We start from the raw sequence: 20,278 nt of genomic DNA on the forward strand, positions 1-20,278 counted from the left end.
GCCAGTTTCTGACATTTTATGGACCAAACAACTAATCGATTAATCGAGAAAATAATGGACAGATAAATCGATAATGAAAATAATCATTAGTTGTAGCCCTATCTAATAGCATAGATTATTTTTGAAATGTGTTTTCCCATTCACTTTTACAAATGACCACTTCTTTAACACACGTTAAGCCTACTTCTTGTCATAAAACGCAGATAATATTACTTATTCTCATAGAACATGCTCTATAATACTGGACACTATGGGAAGACTTCAGTTCCACTAGCATCAGTTGGACAACCGTAGTGTCGTTCTCATTGGTCAGAAATAGCTTACGTAAGACCCTCTCTGGTCTGCTATTGGACAGGCTCGCTGTCAGTCACCAGCTGAGGCTAAAAGAGGGGGCAGAGGCTGTCATCAGCATCTGCACTAAAACGATGACGGTTGTGTCAGAAACAACGGCTTTTGCTTAAAAATAAGGGAAAGTAAGAGCAGCAGCCATCATGGTACGTACCCTAGGATTTCATTTAATCTTTTAATGCTGGTGAAATAAGCTGTTTGTAGCGCGACGCAGTGTGTTTGACATTTCCTGCTTAGTACACCACTCTCTGGCTGTTATACGATAATCTCCCTGATAATATGTACTGTGCATATTAACAGGTGAACAAAAACTGCATGTGTATACATTTTAAGTATGTAATATGTTCTGAGCGTGTGTTATGTGATGTGAAACTAGCATGGATCGCCAAGCTTACCTCTATGTTTCAGGGAAAATTTGTCTGTTTTAATATTCATGTTCGTGTTTTTACCGTAAATTTGCAGTATGGTTTTGTGAATCACGCCCTGGAGCTCCTCGTTTTAAGGAATTACGGGCCGGAAGTATGGGAAGACATCAAGTGAGTTTGTGGATCATGTGTGTTTACTATTCAGGCCCTGTTGGTATCATAGGTTACACTGTGACCAACCAGAGCACAAACAAGGATACAAGGCAGGCCTACTGCTCAGCCTGCAGCACCTTTTCCGCTCTTACACATGGCCAGTGTGTTAGCAGCAGGGATAGATGTTTGCTTTTAATGATTAACCATCCTCATCTGCAGGGTCACACTGAAACTCAATAGGCTGATCAAAAAAAAAATTACATATCACATTTTAAATTCTGTCCCACAGTAACTTCACTTTTTCTCTATCTCTCCAGTGAATGTAGGCTGAAATATTGACTGGAAGATATATATTTGATGTTAAGTTTTATTACTCCTGCATCAAAAAACTCACTTAAATGTACTGTATGTATGCAAGTAAGATCAGCAAAATGTACTTAAAGTTAAGGCTGCAACTAATTATCATTTTAATTAATGATGAATCTGTCAGTTCTTCTCTCGATTAGTTGTTTAGGTCCATAAAATGTCAAAAAATGGTGAAAAATATCCATCACTTTTTCCCAAAGCCCAAGGTGACATCTTCCGATGTCTGGTTTTGTCCACAACCCAAAGATATTCAGTTTACTGTCATAGAAATCGAGAAAGAAACCAGAAAATATTCACATTTAAGAAGAAAAAATGTTTTTTTTTCTTAAAAGATGACTCAAAAGATGAATCAATTATCAAAATAGTTGGCCATTAATTTAGTAGTTTGCAACTAATCGATTAATTGACCAAAAGTTGCAGCTCTATATTAAAAAATCTCACTTAAATAAATGTATGTAAGTACAATCAGCAAAATGTACTTAAAATATCAGAAGTAAGGGTAAGTAAGTAGCCTAATCATTACTTTTATTATTTGATTATTATTACTAATGTATTGAAGGACCAGTGTGTAGGATTTAGTGACATCTAGCGGTGAGGTTACAGATTGCAACCAACTGAATACACCCCCCCTCCCCCAATTCAAGCATGTAGGAAAACCTATGGAGGCCGCGAAACTCTCAAAAAATGCGAAAGACCCTTTATAAAGCCAATGTTTGGTTTTTGGGTTCTGGGCTACTGTAGAAACATAAAAGGCTCCATGGAAGATGTAAAGGGCTCATTCTAAGGTAACAAAAACACAACAATTCTTATTTTCAGGTGATTATACACTAATTAAAACATACTTATGAATATTATATTCCATTTTTGCCAAATCTGTTCCGCCATATGCCACTAAATTCTACACACTGGACGTTTAATGTGTATGTAGCATTTTAATGTTGTAGCTGGTCGAGGTGGAACTATTTTTTATGTCTTTATATATTGTTGGGTAACTTAATATGTAACAATGTGTTACACTGAGTAAGATGGGCAGATGTTTTGTATGTAAAAAAAAAAATCTGCAATGTAACAAGTGTTAACTTGAGCCATTTGACTGCTGTTACATAAACGTAGTGGAGTAGAAGTACAAAGCAGCATAAAATGGTGCTCAAGTAAAGCACCTGAAGTACCTCAAAGTTGTGCTTAAGTGAACTATGTGAGTAAATTTACCTGGGCTGCAACTAACTTATTAACCTACTTATTTATTTTCAGTATTGATTAATCTGTCGGTTATTTTCACGATTAATCTATTTGTTGTTGGGGCTAAAAAATGTCAGAAAGCTGAAAAATGTCAATCACTGTTTCCCAAAGCCTCAAATGTCTTGTTTTATCCCGACCAACAGTCCACGATGCAAAGATGTTCAGTTTACTGTCATAAGACTAAAGAAACCAGAAAATGCTCACATTTATGAAGCTGGAATCAGAGTTTATCATTTGAAAAAATATGACTCAAAACAATTATCAAAGTAGTTGACGATTAATTTTCTGTCAATTGACTAATTGATTAATTGACTAATCATTGCAGCTCTAAAATTTACTTCATTATCTTTCTACAGTTGTAGGTTATATCTTAATGGCAATCTGCCAGCCAGTGGAGCCTACTGTATAGTTGCTGTCCAGTGAAAACCATACATGTCCATATTTGGTGATTTTGAATCTTTCAGATAAAGGGTAACGTGTGTCTTTATGTGTTGAGGAAATTCCTCTATTTCCTATTTAAGAACCACTTTGATTATCTGAAAAATAAATTATCATAAATATGAAAAAAGGGCAGTTTATCTGAGCCCATGAAAAGATTAGGTTTTGGAGATATGTGGTTTTCACAGGACAGTGATGCTATGTATTAGAGCTTCAACAATTAATCGATTACTCGATCAACAGAAAATTAATTGGCAGCTATTTTGATAATCTAATAATTCTTTTAATCTTTTTTTTTAAGCAAAAATACCAAACACTAGCGAGTTTCAGCCTCTCAGATGTGATGATTTAATGATTTTCTTTGTCATACAAGTGATTATCTTTTGGTTTTGGACTGTTAGTCAGACAAAATAAGATATATGGAGATGTCAGCTTTAACTCTGGGAAAATGGGCATTTTTCACTATTTTCTGACATTTTATAGACAAAGTGACTGATTAATTGAGAAAATTATCGTCAGATTAATCGATAATGAAAATAATCATTAGTTAAAGCCCTATTATGTATCATTAAACAATCCTTTTAAAGCAGATCAGCCTTATTCTTAGGTAACTCCAAAGATTTTTCTCAGTTACAACACATAAGATGAATGTAATTCCAATCATCCAGTATAATGTTAACATGCCATTTTTTCAGCATGTTGAAATATTTGGCTCAATCTTAGTTTATTTTTCATCTGTAGTCTTAACTGCCCTACTCCTGACCCGACCTAAAAGAAAAAGAAAAAAAAGAAAAGAAAGAAAAACAAAACCGAAGCAGCTGCCTTGTGTAAATGTTTTCTAAGTGGTCATTCTCCAGCCTTAAAAAAAACCCAAAAAACCTTATTGTGCTCTGGTGCGTCTTATCTTCGCAAATGTAACTCATTGTTATTTAATGCACAATTTATCACGTTTGTTCTGTTTTTAGACTTTGATGAGTTGAGTCATTTTAAAATGAATTCTTATTTTCTTTGCAAAACCTTTCATGGCTTGGTATGTTTCTTCAGCTGCTACACGTTCTGTTAAAACGCTGATTGCTGATCAGCACTGTAAATCATTTTTTGTTTTCTCAGTTAAACAGTAGTAATCAGAACCTCATTAAGTTCAAATACGGTTTTGTAACAATTGGACTGTCAAATTTATAAATAGCAAAGTGCACTCTGAGCTTGGAGCTGTGCTTTTTTTACCAAAGGACCTGCATTACGTACATCTAAACCTGCGTCATTTAAACCCTTCACCAGTGCATGTTTGAAACCACACAAATCACTTCAAAGAAATGTGGAAGCCGTTTTTTTTATATTACTGTAATAAAAATCAAGACAGCTCACAATGACTGGCCATGAATAAAACCCAGCAGTTGTTATTACATTGTTCATGTAAACAGAAGTCCCTCTGTGATTTAAGCAACAATAGAAAAGCAATTCCAAAAAGACAAAGCCACTGTATTGGTTGCCTGAACATGTTGTCCACAGTGGCTGTTTACTCGCTGCTGTGACATTTACAGTGGCTCATGAATAACAGCTTCACTTTGTTTTCAGGAGGGAGGCCCAGCTTGATATTGAGGGTCAGTTCCTCGTTAGAATCATATATGAAGACGGCAAAACGTATGATCTTGTCGCCGCTGCAAGTAAAGTTCTCAGTAAGTGTTTTTTTTTCTTTATTATTATTATTGGAAATAAAAAACATTATATGTGGTAAAATATATGATACAAATACAACTTAATAAAACAATTACAACTTTATATTGACAGTTCATTCTTGACCTATCTGGAGCTTTCAATCATATCACACAGTCCTTTTCAACAGATTTTCAGATGTTTAAAATGAAATATTTCTGAGCAGTTAAAGGATTTATTTGCTTAAAAGTCAGAATCTAATAATTACAATTGTTCCTTTCTGTATTTTAGAGATTAATGCAGGAGAGATCTTGCAGATGTTTGGGAAGATGTTTTTCGAATTTTGCCAAGAGTCCGGATATGACACCATCTTGCGAGTGCTGGGATCGAATGTTCGTGAATTCCTGCAGGTAAGCTCTCTCTTCTTTGCATGTAAGTGAGCTGGATGTTAATATTAACCAAAACCAACCTTAAAGTGGACATATCATGCACATTTTGCAGGTCTTTATTTTAAATCTGGGGCTCTACTGGAATGATTTACAGTTAAAAAAAAAAAATTTATCTTATACAGGCCTTTCATGCAGCCTCTCAGTTCAGCCTCTGTCTGAAACAGGCTGTTTTAGCTCCTGTCTGTTTAAGGCCCCCCTCCAAATGAGTCCACTCTGCTCTGATTGGTTAACTTCCAGTAGCTACATCACACTCATCTGTCAGCGGCCGCTGAGGCTATGTCAGCAAATCATGCAAAAAACTATAGTAGCAGGATTTCACCACTTTCCCCATTCTTTGCTTGAAATGTCAACTTTTCAAATACATTTGTACATGTTTGAGCTGAAGTCTGACCCGAAATATTAGAGTGGACAACGTGAACCATACAAACCAATGCACGACGAGCTGATGTCAGCTCATCAGCAAGATAGAATAGCATAGATATCAGACATCATAACAGAAAACCAGAAAAAGCACATGTCCCCTTTAAAATTGAAATGTTTAAAAGGCACACAGAGGTCAGTTTACTCATCACAAAGAGCACTAATACTCAGTCTGTGAAAACAGTTGTCTTCAGTAGCTCGGGAGGAGGTTTGTTAAGTCTGAGACATTAACCCTGGTGATGTCATCAGGTCATCTCAGCTTTGAGTTGGAGACTTGAAAGTTTTCACAGAAAGCCTCTGTTACAAACTGGGGTTAGGTTTATGGAAAGTCAGGAAATCTCGGCCTCTGCTGCTTCAATCTTTAACATTCATCTCATAATCTGCCTCTCAAAAGTTCCATAATTATGGAAGTGCAATACTAAACATCTGGAGTACCTCTTTAATGTTTAATGTATAATGTACAGTGCCGTCATATAATTTATTACACCTCAGCAGGATTTAATTAGTTTGCTGTTAGTGGATGTTGCATATTTCATATTTACTCTCACTTTCAGAATTTGGATGCTCTCCATGACCACCTGGGTACCATTTATCCCGGGATGAGGGCTCCTTCGTTTCGCTGCACCGATGCAGAGAAGGGGAACAATCTGATTCTTCACTACTACTCAGAGAGAGAGGGCCTGCAAGACATTGTGATTGGCATCATTAAAACAGTCGCTCAGCAAATCCACGGAACAGAGATAGAGATGAAGGTCTGCTTCGCTGTTTTGTTCCCCTTTTTCTGCGCAGCTCTAAACGCTCAGTCTGCTGCTGATGATGAATGAAGATGACTTCACGGTTTTCCAGTTCCTCTCAAATTTATGGCAACAACATTCAGTGAAGTGTTTAAATCCCTGTTATGCTTTGTGTCAGACTGTGTGTGTGTGTGTGTGTGTCAGGATATAATTGAAGAGGTTATAATTTGAAGAATAAACAACAGAGTTACAAAGTTACAAAATACCCAAATGGGATCAGTGCCGCGCCGTGACGACTGCAGTTCAGCAGTGAGTTTTTGGCTAATGTCTGTGACTCAGAGGATATTTTTAGATCTAAGTTATAGAGTCTCTAGCTTGGAGATGTCGGGAATCTTTCAGGGTGTTTTTTTTTTTTTCTGTCTTCCACAGTTTTATTTTAACTTCATCTAACTGTGGCTGATTTTAAATTGGCTGCACGTTTATTAGATAATACATCCTGAGAGTGGATCCATAATTGTATATACCGGCTCTTTTAATGACCACACTAATCACATTTTGACTCAACTTATATGAAGAATAGCTACATATCATAAACTGTCTGTCATTTGTATTTTTATTTATATGTTAATGTTCAGCCCACAGTTCACAGCCTGTAATCAATACCAATAACTGCAGCATGTTATTCTCCTATAAGACGTCTACTGTACTTTGGCTGGAGTTTGCTCTTCATTTCTTAAGCGAGCGACACACCCCCACCCCTCCCCCACCCCACAGACCTAATCATATTGTACAGACAGGATAATATTTTTCAGCAATTGTGTGTGTAATGAAAGAACAGAAAATGGCAGACACTCCAAATGTGACACCCAATTTCTGGAAATATTAGCCACGGTTGCTGTGGCAACAGGGTGCAGAGACAGCTGCCTGACGTCAGCATGCCTTATGCCCATAAACCCACTGAATAATGTCATTTTATACTCTCCTAATTCTAATAATAGACCTGACATTAATAATATTATTATTGCAATATTATTAATGACACTAATATTGCGACGATAAAATATCTTATTAAGGATGTCTTATTGTTGCAGCTTATGCCACAAAATAGGAATGTTTAACCTAATTTTGGTCAGTTTTGTAACAATATCATGAATACTCCATCAATTATTTAACTTCATCTAATACAGATGATCCAACCGAAAAGCGAGGAGTGCGACCACATCAAGTTCCTGATTGAGGAGAAGGACTCGGAGGAAGAGGCGTTCTACGAGGATCTGGACGGCTTTGAGGAGAACGGCACGCAGGAGACTCGGATCAGCCCGTACACGTTTTGCAAGGCCTTTCCGTTCCACCTCATGTTTGACAAAGACCTGATGCTGACACAGTGCGGGAATGCCATTTATAGAGTCCTGCCCCAGGTGTGGATACACATGCATTCATGCCCAAGTCTGTTTTATATGCAGCAAACACTGTTTCATGGGATTTGTAATTATATGCTGCATACATAGTTAATAAAGGAATAATTTCTAATGTTTTGTAACTAAATGCTGCATATTTTGGCCTCCACAGCTCCAGCCTGGCGCCTGCATCCTCCCTTCAGTTTTTTCTTTGGTCCGTCCTCACATTGACTTCAGTTTTCATGGTATCCTTTCCCACATCAACACTGTCTTCGTTCTGCGAAGCAAGGTAGATATTACATTTATTACATTTAATTTACAGCACTGTTGGCTAATCACATTACTACTTTTCTTATATTAGCAGAGATTTCCAGGAGGCAAAAAAGCACAGAAGATGATGATATGATCAAAACATGTTTTGATTGTACATGACAGAATGTGTTTATAGTCATATATTAATATTGATGAGCTCACGTATATTTTTAGAAGCTGCATAATAATTTGACTGGATATTGGATTCATCAGCACAGTTGACGAGAATGAAACTGTTCACAGTCATCTGCACAGTAATCTGTGTATGTAAAACAAGTCATTTATGCATTAAAGAGATTGAGATGTAACATTTTACAGTTTGTAGCAGAGAGTGCAAGAGGTCTGAAAAAAATAAAAACAGTAATTGTGCCATATAGTCAAAAAGTGCTTGGAGAATAAAGAAACTGATAAAAAACTGAGAATAAAGAAAGGTGAAGCAAATAGTTAGAAATCAACTGGAAACTTTGGGACAGTAAATGCTTAAGTGTTAAAATAATAGCTGCAATGCCTTGAAAAAGCATTCAAGTACATCTGAGATGCTACGTAAGCCATGCAACAAGAAAAAAAGTTGATTTAATCTTAATTTTTCCTTACACACATACACTCTGAACTAATTATTCCTGATGGCAGATGATGCATTCAAGACTTAAAGCAAAAAAACAACATACAGAATTAGGAATAAAGAGTGAGCTGAACTGGTGCCGATGCAGTTTTGAAGCAGATTTAGAGGAGAACATATAATGAAATATTCATAAATGTGATGTAATTCTTACAGGAGGGCCTGCTGAATGTGGAGACTGTAGAGAATGAGGATGAGCTCACGGGGGTGGAGATCAGCTGTTTGAGATTGAAAGGACAGATGATTTACTTGCCAGAGGCGGAGAACATCCTTTTTCTTTGCTCACCCAGGTAAACCTAAAGTCTGTGCCGTCTGTCCTGAGAGAAACACTGACTGGATATGTACACCAAAACCCAGAACTAGTGACTGACCTGAATGGGAACTCTCAAATTTCTGGTGAAGATAAAAGTCCCAAAATTCTGAATGTGTTAATTTACTTTGATAAATGAAATTGAGCAACAATTTCTATATTTATGTATATGGAAATGAAATATCTGATAATAATATACATATAGGCCACAATATACATAAACCATAATTTTAAGTACATTTTTGGACTTTTTATAATTTGCTACATTTGATCAAAACACCTGAATAGTTTTTATAGTTGTTTTTGTTTACTGTTCCTTCAGTTCCACTATACTAATGGTATTTAGACATGTCACTCAGTGCAACTTTATTTATGTGTTTTTAAAGGGGCAGTACAGCTATTTAGGATTGCACTTTGATGAAGTTAGTATGTCTTAAGCTCCAAAAACATTGGATCCTGCAATTCCACTAATGCAACTCGATAACATGTTCTTCAAATTCAACCTGAGATAACACTGATGACATCATCTGTGTTATTTTTAAGACTTATAAAAAAGCTCCTCCAGAGCCAAAGAACACATTATACAACTGTTTTCACAGGCTGACTATTCCAGTGGTTCTCAAGCTTTTTCACGTCAAGGACCCCTAAACTGACACAAATTAGACCTCTGACCCCCATTTGAACATTTTGTCCCAGGGTCCCCATCTGATAAGATTTTTGCTTTTAGATGTATTACAGAAAGTGTATGAAACCCATAAAATACATTCTGTCATTGTGTTACTTATGGATGGAATTATAGTGAAAATAAATCATTCCCCTTTTGGCTGGGGTCTGAGGACCACTGGACTAGTAAAATGATCTTTATGTGTAAAATTGGTGGAGTGCCCCTTTAATGGAGGTCTGTGACTCAGAGAAATTGGCTATGCCAGACTTTGGCTACACAGATAATACTTGTAGGATAAATTCATTGTTGGTTTTGGTCTTTTAAACAGATTTTTCCTTCAACATCCTTCAACAGTATATTTATCTTCTATGCATGAAAACATCTTTTAAAGGAAAGAATATACAATATTCTGTCCATGTAAATATTGCAACTGCTGTTAATGACAGCAAGAAAATGATGAACTGTTGGAAACATTTTAACATGAAACTATTTCACTGTTTTGCTTTTAATTCAAATATGTTCATAATCACAGTCAAGCCAATACGATTATTCATTTTATGTTGTCATCACACAGTCATTTAATCAAGCAATTAACTAACTAGCAAGCTCAAATGTATTTTGCTTTCAGCTTTTTATAAACAAAACATTTGTAGTTACATGGACGGAGAGAAAAAAAAAACACAGAGAAGCAAAGGAACCTTCAAGCTGGTAATTACCTTCATTCTTCTGTTGTGACCTCCATTAGCCTCTGTGACCGTTGTGTAACCAATCATACATATCTAGTGAAATATCGGATGCAGGAAAGCAGGGCTCAAGAGATCTTGTCCTTTCAGATTGAAGGCACTTTGCAGAGGACAAGATCAGTATTTTCACAAAAGGTTACTGCCTAGCAGGAAATAACAGGGGCTGAAACAGAGAAGCATGTTCATTCACCTGACCAGAGAGGACTCACACAGACAACATGACCTCACCACACCAGAGGAACATTTATCTGGAGACAGTAGGCTCAACCTTGAAAGGAGGATGGTGATCTCACTACTGGTGGTTTATACTTTATGGTCTGTTTAATTTATTCTTCCTGACATGAGCAAGAACAAGTCTTCAGTTTTCCTCATACCCACAGACACAAATCACTGTACACACTGTAACACAGGCATTATCAAATACCTTTTGTTTCTTTTACAGTGTGATGAACCTGGATGATCTTACACGAAGGGGGCTGTACCTGAGCGACATCCCGCTACATGATGCCACACGTGACCTGGTGCTGCTGGGTGAGCAGTTTCGTGAGGAGTACAAGTTGACCCAAGAGCTGGAAATCTTGACAGATCGTCTGCAGCATACGCTCCGGGCCCTGGAGGACGAGAAGAAGAAGACTGACAGGTGGGACCCTTTTTCTTAGATTTTTTATTAATTGTTCATTCAGCCTTAAACCCATGTATGATCTGTACCTTCAACTTTTAGTTATTGAGGAGTTAACACTGCTTTATGACAATGACCGTAAAGTAGAGATATTAATCAATATCCTAAGAAATAATCCTAAAACTTACAAGATATTTATTTGATCCAACCTCAGCAATGTGAGTATTTTAAAGTCCCCCTCCAGTCAAAAATGTGTTCTGCTTATTGTCGCTGCACTTGGATGTTTGAGCTTCAATGTGCAGAACGATGAAGGTTTGACACTAGAAGGCTGTTTTCACATTCATCTGTTGAAAGGGCAAAGTTTCTCTGAGCTCAATGAAAATCTCAGTTTAAGGGGCGGGACTACAAACATGATTTGTGACATCACAACTAGCTTGGAGGCTAATCGTGCTCTTGTATCAGCATTTAAACTTTTGAAATGAACAATATTTGCATTCTGCATTCTGAATTTTTTTAATGAGCGTGAAGGATTAAATGTAATTTCAAGGTTTTTAATGAGATAATTGCACTTTTACACTTAAACACATATTAGATACTTTTTATTATTCCAAGCATAGTATTTTTATATATCTCACAACATGCCTGGAGGGGATCTTTAAATAACCTTCAAGTTAAACTTTTACATCACTCAAACTATGGCATTTATACAACTACTAATATGTCAAAGTGAGCTTTTTAGTGGTTTCAAAACTTTTTGGCTTGTGACTTCTTAAAACAAAGCAAAAGCAATTTTCAAACCCTCATCAAAGTGGAGCGATAAACAAGTAAAAAGATAAGATAAAAAAAATGTCACAGTGTTAATTACCAGAAATATGTTTTTTTCTTTTTTCCTAATTTATTAATTATCTTGTAACCCCCTTAGATTTATCATGTGACCCCTTGGAGGCATCCCGACCCACAACCACTGCTTTTTATTCACATCCAAATTTAGCTGTATTTACAAGCTTTTCCCTCTAATAAGTTACTGTGAAAAACTCAATTAATTTGTATTACAGTTTTAATTATGTATAATTGTATATCAGGGCCCTGTAATTGTCAGTATGTTCTCACTAAAAAATGTATCATAACATTGCTGACATTCTGCAAAATCAGTGGCAAAGATTGTTCATTATTTTAAGACTCTTCAAGTATTCCCTTTTAAGGACGGGCTCGAGACAAGAAACACCAAATATACAGCAGGACATAGACGCCAACAGTCCCATACAGTCATGTTGAGGTTACATGACAGTAGGACCACTGAGGGTCAGAATCTATCGTTATACCGCAGCTGATATTTGCCTAAGCTACTCTTCAGCCCCTGTTATGGTGAAAACACTCAGTTAGTCTTGACTGCGGCTTTCAGAAAAGGGCCTGTCATAGTAATTTGGCACAGCAGTGGGTGACAGCTGGAGAGGACCACGGAGGTGGAGCATGGTCTTTATTAAGGCTCTGCTGTAGCGGTCCTATCCTCTCATAGGAAAAGACTTTCACTCTGCTGTTGGATCCCTATATTATTATTCTCACCATTCTCCAGTCAGAGAGCGCCTCGGGCTCCCAGCATTGATTAGAATTCACAGCTCCTCTCTAAATATTTAAGAGAACGGCTGCTGCTCTGTCGTTGAGTTTTCAGATCCATACAACACCGTGTTTTCTGATAATGAAAAGATACATGAATTAACTTTATGCTGTTTTTGCTGCTGTTCAGGTGTGTATCTCACTGAGAGAAAAACACCCTTGTATGTGAATCATTAAAGATATACATATATTCTATATATGTCACCTGGGTAAATATACTCTATTTGTATGTATAGATTCTTGTGTGCTGGTCGCTATCTGTATGTATCGTGTCCTTAAATTATGATGCATCATGGAAGGTATTTTGCTTTTAACAGACAGCCATGATCTAACCAGTTACCATAGAAACACCACCCTCCCATCTGAGAGCAGCTTGCATAGAGAAATGGCCAAAAGGTGGTGGATGAGCAAATAAAACGCTCATCCACCGGATGGACTTCAGTCTGGCAGCCCCAGTCCAGCACTCTGCTGCTCCAGTACAACATAACTACACTTTTGCTCAAAATGTTCGTTCCTCTTGTTCCTTTCAGATTGCTCTATTCCGTTCTGCCGCCATCTGTCGCCAATGAGCTGCGCCACAAACGGCCCGTCCCAGCAAAACGCTACGACAACTTGACCATCCTCTTCAGTGGCATCGTCGGATTCAACGCCTTCTGCAGCAAGCACGCCTCTGCCGAGGGAGCCATCAAGATAGTCAACCTGCTCAATGATGTTTACACACGTTTTGACATCTTGACAGACTCTCGGAAGAACCCTTATGTATACAAGGTTGGAAGCAAGAATTTCACCATGACAGTATATCATGCATTTGTGTAAACAAATAAAAAAGGAGGGGATCCAAGCAGCAGTTTGATAACGATCAAAGTGTAAAAAAGACCACATTTGTATGATCTAAAATGAAGAATTTGAGTGCTTTTAACTACCAAGTTCTCTGCTGGTTGAATGCACCAGTGACTCTGGTGAATAATGTTATGCAATTATGCACATACAAGTCAGTTAGAGAGTATTTATATCAATTGAGTTTTTCACCATAAGAAGAGCAGCACTGAGTTCTAAACACAGTGTAGTTTTACAGAGGGACTGCACTATTTTATAGGCCTCATGCAGCAGATTTACACTCCAGGCTTTCAGACAAGAATGCACTTTAAGAAGTCAAACAGACCTCGGCACTTCCAGGGGATCGACTTCAGGCACTGGGTCACCAAAAGAAGTAATATTTACTCTATAAGCTGAATGGCTAGGTGGTCCCAGGGTTTTAGCAGGCCTCAAAGAGGCCCTGAATGCCTTAAAGCTGATGTAAGTGTTTAAGTGTTTATCTCGGGGTGTTTCAGTTTATTTCTGGCTGCACGGTGTATTTAAAAAAAAAGACTTTGTTGCACAGTGGGATCGCATGATTTTACATGAATCAAAAACAAAATGGGTTATGGTGTTGCTCATGTGATGCTTTTCTTTATACAGGTGGAAACAGTTGGTGATAAGTACATGACAGTGAGCGGCCTGCCAGAGCCATGCACACACCACGCCAAGTCAATCTGCCACCTCGCTCTTGATATGATGGAGATTGCTGGACAAGTCAAAGTGGATGGTGAACCTGTACAGGTGTGATATGAATCTGTGGCCTTAGAAAATATTTTCAGTTATTCATAGCAAAAAATAATAAAAATATTGTATGATAAATGATGTGCAACATCAAGCTGTAAAGCTAAATTCTTACATTTTTATTTGTAGATTAGATTGATTGTTCAAATCTGATCTTAACTGACTAACAAACCTAAAAGAGATGTTCTAGCATATTATGCTGCATCTAAAAAAGCCCGACCAATACTGAAGTTTGAGTTAAATACAGATAATGAAAATCTGTATATATTGGCTGATATTGATTTTTCACATAAATACATAACTTAAACAAACATTTTTGATAAGAATTTATTAAATTTAGTTATTAAAGAATTGTGACCAAGACATATATATTTAGAGAGACATTTGACAGTTGAAAAATAAACTTGTCAATGCTCTCTGTTGGAAAACTGTGTAATATCAGTCATATGTTTGACATGTCTGCAATTTCCTCTTCATTACCAGCAGACATACATACAGCAGTACTAAGATATCTGCAATAAGCTAATATTTGCATTTTTATTGGTAGGGCTTAAATATATAATAGTTCAGTATTTTGTCATTGTAGAAATAACTGATAACTAACTTGAGGGAAAGTTGCTTCAATATTCTGGATTCTGGATTGAGTGGAGCTTGCAGTACTGTTGTCTCCTCAACATAACCCCCAATGAAGAGAATTTGGTCCTAAGTGTGATTAGTTGAGTTTCGAAAAGGGTGCTGACAGTGACACGGGTTCATTGGTCTATAGCAGGACGTCTGGCTTGTTCATAGATTCCAAAAGTGTTTGTAGGTGAGAAGACGGTGAAGGTTCTCGCCCTCATTGCTGCACCAGCTACTGCTACCGGTTGGTCGGGGTACCTTCATAATCAGGGCTGATTAGCATGAACATCCCACGCTTTATGTTCTGTCAGTGAAGTTCATCGCTAGCAGGTGATAAAGCGCAGCTGGTGATATCATATATTAATGATGCCCAAAAATAAGAATAAAAAATGAGAAATAAAAAGGGTGGCTGAAAATTATGAATGTAAAATGAACTGAGGCAGCAAAAGTCTGCAACATCACAAAATTAACTACAAGTTTCAGTAATTATATGAATAATCTCAAAGAAAAAAAACACACAATGAAATCTTCATATATATGGAGGTCATATCAGTCAAAGTTTTGTGTATATTATATGAGTTTTTTTTTATCCCTGTTGCCTAGTTTCTGTTGGGTGATGCTGTTTGTGTGTGTTTGGCACATGCAGTCATGATTTTCAGACTGTTCCTCTTCACATATTTAATTATTTTGCTTTTTAGGGATGTGTCTGTTATTTTGGCACAGACGTTTTTTTATTTTTTAGCTAGCTTAGTTAGTTTTCTAATATTGTTTTGTAAATACACAAGTCAAAGTGTTGAGTCTCAGACCTCTGCTGCAGTTGAAAAATATTGCTAACCTAATATAATCTGCTAATTGATTATATGATTGATTATATCTGTGCATATGGACATATTTCCACACTGAAGTCATATGCAGTGAAAAGTTGGATAAAAGACAGCAGACATTTGTTTGACTGACTGTTGGAGATTGTTATTGTATCAATGACTGTTGAGCCTTAACTTTGGAAAATCATGTCTGGTTAACAAAAGGCTGTTTATTTTGGGACATGGCATGGGCTGAAGAGGAGTCCGGTTTAGTAGCAGAAACAGACTCAAATCATCTCACGATCCTGCAGCTAAAAATAGATTCTCATTTGTCCCAGACACTCACAGCGTGTTCATGCCCTGAAGACAACAAGCGCTGAAGAGCCTGCAAGATCAAGTCTAAATATTAGTCTGTAGATTGCTCAGGACTCCTTTTGGAATTGTTACTTTATTGCAAACCTAAAAAAAACATATATATCTAATTTTGTGCATGATGTGATTTCTGGCAAACTTAACTTTATATCCACCCACCATAAGTTACACCTTTCCAGTCGATAGCTGTAAGATTTTGTGCCAACACACTAAGAAAAGCATTCAGCTGGATAGCTGCTTGCAATTTTTTATCCCTCTCTCTGTAGAGCACAAATCATCACCCAGTCCTTGATTTAACATGTAAACAAGATTTTCTTTTCAGACTCAAACTTATTGCCAACATAATTTTGTAATGGATAAATCATAGAGGCTGTCCAGGTGTCATCATTTGCTGCTTTCAGTAATTCATTTACAGCAGATGTGTGTGTTTGAAAAATGATCAGAGTTGTGGAGATCTGTTTGATAATAAATATTCAAACTTGGTTTGCCAGTAATGAGCAAGAAGTGGGAAAATATTGATTATATATATTTGCAGTTGAGTTAAGTGATAAGCAGAGTGGAATCACAGTGGATTGTGTAAGGGGTGTCCTTTTTTATCCTCCTTTCTTTCCAGATTACTATTGGGATCCACACAGGAGAGGTGGTGACTGGGGTGATTGGCCAGAGGATGCCCAGATACTGCCTCTTTGGAAATACAGTCAACCTCACAAGTCGTACAGAAACTACTGGTGAAAAGGGGAAAATAAATGTCTCAGAGTATACTTACCGGTAAGAACAAGTGCCTCCTTATTTGATTTCTTTGCTATACTTGATTCTTTTGAAGTTATGTTTGGATTTTTATCACTGGCAGTAAAGAAACAAGGCGGGTTTGAAAGGAGCTTTGCAACTTGGTTAAACGGTATTAAAAAGGATTTGTAAGATGATAAGAAAATACCAGAAATAGACATGAAGGACGAGTTGGAATCCATTTATAGCATAAACCAGGAGGTCTATACAAGGACAGAAAGATATACTTATTTATGGTTCTTTCTTACCAAAGATGTAGTGAAAATAAGATAAAAGATTATACAAGCCAAGTGATTTGTGTTGACGTTGTGTTCCAGGTGTTTGCAGTCAGCTGAGAACGCCGACCCTCAGTTTCATCTGGAGTATCGAGGCCCCGTCACCATGAAAGGAAAGAAGGAACCGATGAAGGTGTGGTTTCTGTCCAGGAAGCCCACTGACACAGTCAACCTCAGTTAAAGCTTAACTATCCCGATTCAACTCTAAAACACCACAAGTGTCATCTAGCGGAAGTTCAGTATTTTGACACAGGGATGAGGAGGATCAAGTGGAATAAAAAAAGTGATTATCTATCCACAAACATGCAGATATTTTTAATATGATGAACCACATGAACTCGATTCAAAGTGTATCTGAATCTGTTGTATTAATCTTTGTTTCTGGCCTCACTATATATTTTTTTAGCACACACACAAAGTGCAGTGTTTCATGAATAGTTGAGGTTAGTGATATACTGTAAGGTACACTTAAATTTGATACATTTTTTGACAAATTATTCTCACGTAGTTATTTTATATAACATCACTGAACAGATTTAGATGATTAGAACATTTTCTGTTTAACTTCAGCGTTTTTAGTTGCTATTTTTGTCGTATATACTGTGTACCTGCCAAAAATGCTGAGAATTGATAGTCTTCACTCTGTGTGCCAAAAAATACTAATGTAGGTTTAGATAAATGAGATATGTTTTAATAATTGTCATTTTCACTTTTAGTGAGTAACGATAAAATTAAATCAAACAGATTTGGGTAAAATCCCTACTGTCTTTATATCATGTTTCTGTCCAAATCATTACTGTCACTATTTTTGTGGGACCCATTTTTGTTCATTGGATATGAGAGTTAAGAGGTTTTACACTGAATATGTTACACTGGCATCAAGGTGACATCATAAAATATTGAATTCAGCTGCACCAGAGCGAACGCAGCTCTGCCGGCTCCCTCCAGTGATTGTGCGGATTGTATTAGTCCTACAGATCCCTTTAGAAAAATGAATTTAAATATTATACCTATGTGTATTTATATAGATCACCGTGTTCATCAGCTCTTTGGCACGAAAGTTACTGTGCTAACTAGTTTGATCTATTTCAATTCAAAGATGTATTTGATGTTCAGTTATTTTTTAAAAAGTCACAAGTGATGTAGTGTTTGAGCCATAAGCAAATCTCTTTCATCACATATGTCACTGAAATATTAAAGCAGTCCCACTATAGAGCACTATACATGACTTTATTTAATATACACACCGCACCTCTCTACTTATTATCCATGAAAATAACATTGAATACTGTTTTGAATTCTACTGTTAAATGCTGAGATATTCTTAAAAAATGACATATTTATTGTTATTTGGTATTTATTTTGTGATAAGACCTCTATATTATAAAATGTAGCTATGACCTTTAGAAAACAGAATATACAGTGAAAAATAAATTTTATTATGGATGAAACTAATGTATGTGCCTCCATCATGTTTATAACTAAACTAAAACATGTATTGTATGCGTTGGATTCATTTCTCATGAGTATACTGTATGTATTGTCCTTTTTTTTCACCATGTTTTTCCATATTCACTATTGTTACACCTCAGATAACAACCTAGCAATCAATCCAGATCCATGCAGACATAAACAGGTGCCTCTTGTCCCGTAGGAGTGCATTTCTGTGCTTGTAAGACATGATTGTTTTTATTTGAATAATGTTTCTGTTTTGGAGGTCAACTAATAAAAAGTCTTGAGAAGTGTTGGATGCCTGGTATTTACTTTGCACAGCGTAACCTTTGCTTTCAGCCTGTGTATTGTAGCTCTGGACAAGACTTTGCAGATGAACAGAAACAAGGACAGTGTGCTCTTTACTGACTCCAAACTGTAGTTTGTTTTGCGAAGGGCTCTCTCTAGTGGCTAGTAAGAGGACTACAATGTCTAAATCAGGAAGTTGAGAACATGTCACTTAATGATTTAACTGTGCCCTGCTGTCTGTTGTTAGGGCATGAAACTCTTTTCCCATGATGCAAGACAGTATTTCTCATCAAAGTAACATTTTGTCATATTTACATGCATGTGAGCTACAGAAGTTGCTTGAGTTACATAGTCCATTACAGTGATCTGTCTACTTGAATTCCTCTTGTCAAAGTTATGTTATAGTTGCACTGCAGTAAAAACAATCTGGAAAGTCTGCACTGTTTTACCATAGAACGATAACATAACTGTGACAGAATACCTGTCTCATGCAAGAGTTGATAAAAGAGTTGATTTTAAGCCAAAGCTGCTCTTGAAAAAAACCCTAAAGAAAGAACTCAGAGCAAAATCTCTACAAAAAGAAGCTCTGAAGGATCGAAAAGCAAAGGATGCTCTTGTATGTGGATGCTGACTCCCAGCAGACAAAGGGAGCAGAGAAACTGAGTCTTCTTACTCTTGAAAACCAACAACTGGCTTCTGAGAACACAAGACTACAAAGTAATCTTGAGGCCGCTCTAAATGAGAGGCAGGTTGCTCTAAAATGGCTACAGGAGGCCAGAGAAGCTTGCAGCGGACATGAGGAGGCCATTAGGGAGGAAAAGGTCTGGTTCCAGAGAGCATATAGAAAGCTACAGATGCTAGATAAAGAGCTCTCTGAGAAGATTGTGGATTTAGAAGAGAGCCTAACCACTGACAAATGAGATCTTTCCTTAAAAATGAGGACAAGCGCCTCAACCAGATGGTTTTACAAAGGGAGGCTGAAGTCAATCTTCCTCAGTAACCAACTAAGAGAAGCATCTGCATCCTCAGAGCGCCTGATGTACGACATCCAGACACTGGGATGGAGAATGCAGACACCATGGAGACACAATATGACAGATTAATATCTAATCACAGCTCTTTCTCTGACTGCCATGATGAACTGATGTTAAATAAAAATGACAACATCTCTGAGAATCAAGCTGCCATTGCTGGGCTCCAGAACACGGTAGATGAACTCAAAGTGCATCAGTCAGACAGAAAGACAAGACAGGCAGAACTTAAAGACGCTCTGACAGAGGAGAAGACAAGAAACTCCGAGCTGCAGCAGAGGGCTGAAACTGTCCTTTTTTTTGGCTCAAACTGCCAACGGTCTCGAAAAGGAAAAGACCACATGTGAGAAGCATTGTGTTGAGCTCAAGGAAATTTTGACCAAGCGGATAGAGGCACCAGAAACTGGCTGTGGTTCAAGATGGCTACTCCAGGCTCCAGGAACAACAGCTGGTAGAAGCAACGTTTCAGTTCAGTTTTTCTGCTGGTTTAGCTTGAGCTCACTGACACTGAGCTTGAGCTAAACCAGCAGAAAATCACGCTAGATGAGAGCAGAAAGGCTTTACAAGAACTGTAAAAGGATTACACAGATGTAGAAAGGAGGCACAGTGAC

The 20,278-nt window shown here is 37.2% G+C and overlaps 1 protein-coding gene across 1 annotated transcript; it reads left to right on the plus strand.

Moving 5' to 3' along the window:
- Window positions 1-379: 379 nt before the first annotated feature.
- On the plus strand, window positions 380-18,638 carry gucy1b1 (guanylate cyclase 1 soluble subunit beta 1). Its single transcript, XM_042396133.1, has 13 exons — window positions 380-494; window positions 811-884; window positions 4,485-4,585; window positions 4,854-4,972; window positions 5,986-6,183; window positions 7,353-7,583; window positions 7,735-7,851; window positions 8,650-8,783; window positions 10,653-10,850; window positions 12,974-13,211; window positions 13,902-14,042; window positions 16,449-16,603; window positions 16,939-18,638. The coding sequence occupies exons 1-13, from the start codon at window positions 492-494 to the stop codon at window positions 17,075-17,077; spliced, it is 1,848 nt and encodes a 615-aa protein (XP_042252067.1). The 5' UTR covers window positions 380-491; the 3' UTR covers window positions 17,078-18,638.
- Window positions 18,639-20,278: the final 1,640 nt, after the last annotated feature.

The sequence above is a fragment of the Thunnus maccoyii genome, chromosome 2, assembly GCF_910596095.1.
Source record: "Thunnus maccoyii chromosome 2, fThuMac1.1, whole genome shotgun sequence".
Classification (NCBI taxonomy): domain Eukaryota; kingdom Metazoa; phylum Chordata; class Actinopteri; order Scombriformes; family Scombridae; genus Thunnus; species Thunnus maccoyii.

Bases quoted from the DNA above. Each gene is read 5' to 3' on its own strand.
- gucy1b1 (XM_042396133.1), top strand. The intron at 4,973-5,985 runs GTAAGCTCTCTC...TCTCACTTTCAG, and splicing joins ATGTTCGTGAATTCCTGCAG to AATTTGGATGCTCTCCATGA. The intron at 13,212-13,901 runs GTTGGAAGCAAG...TTCTTTATACAG, and splicing joins AGAACCCTTATGTATACAAG to GTGGAAACAGTTGGTGATAA.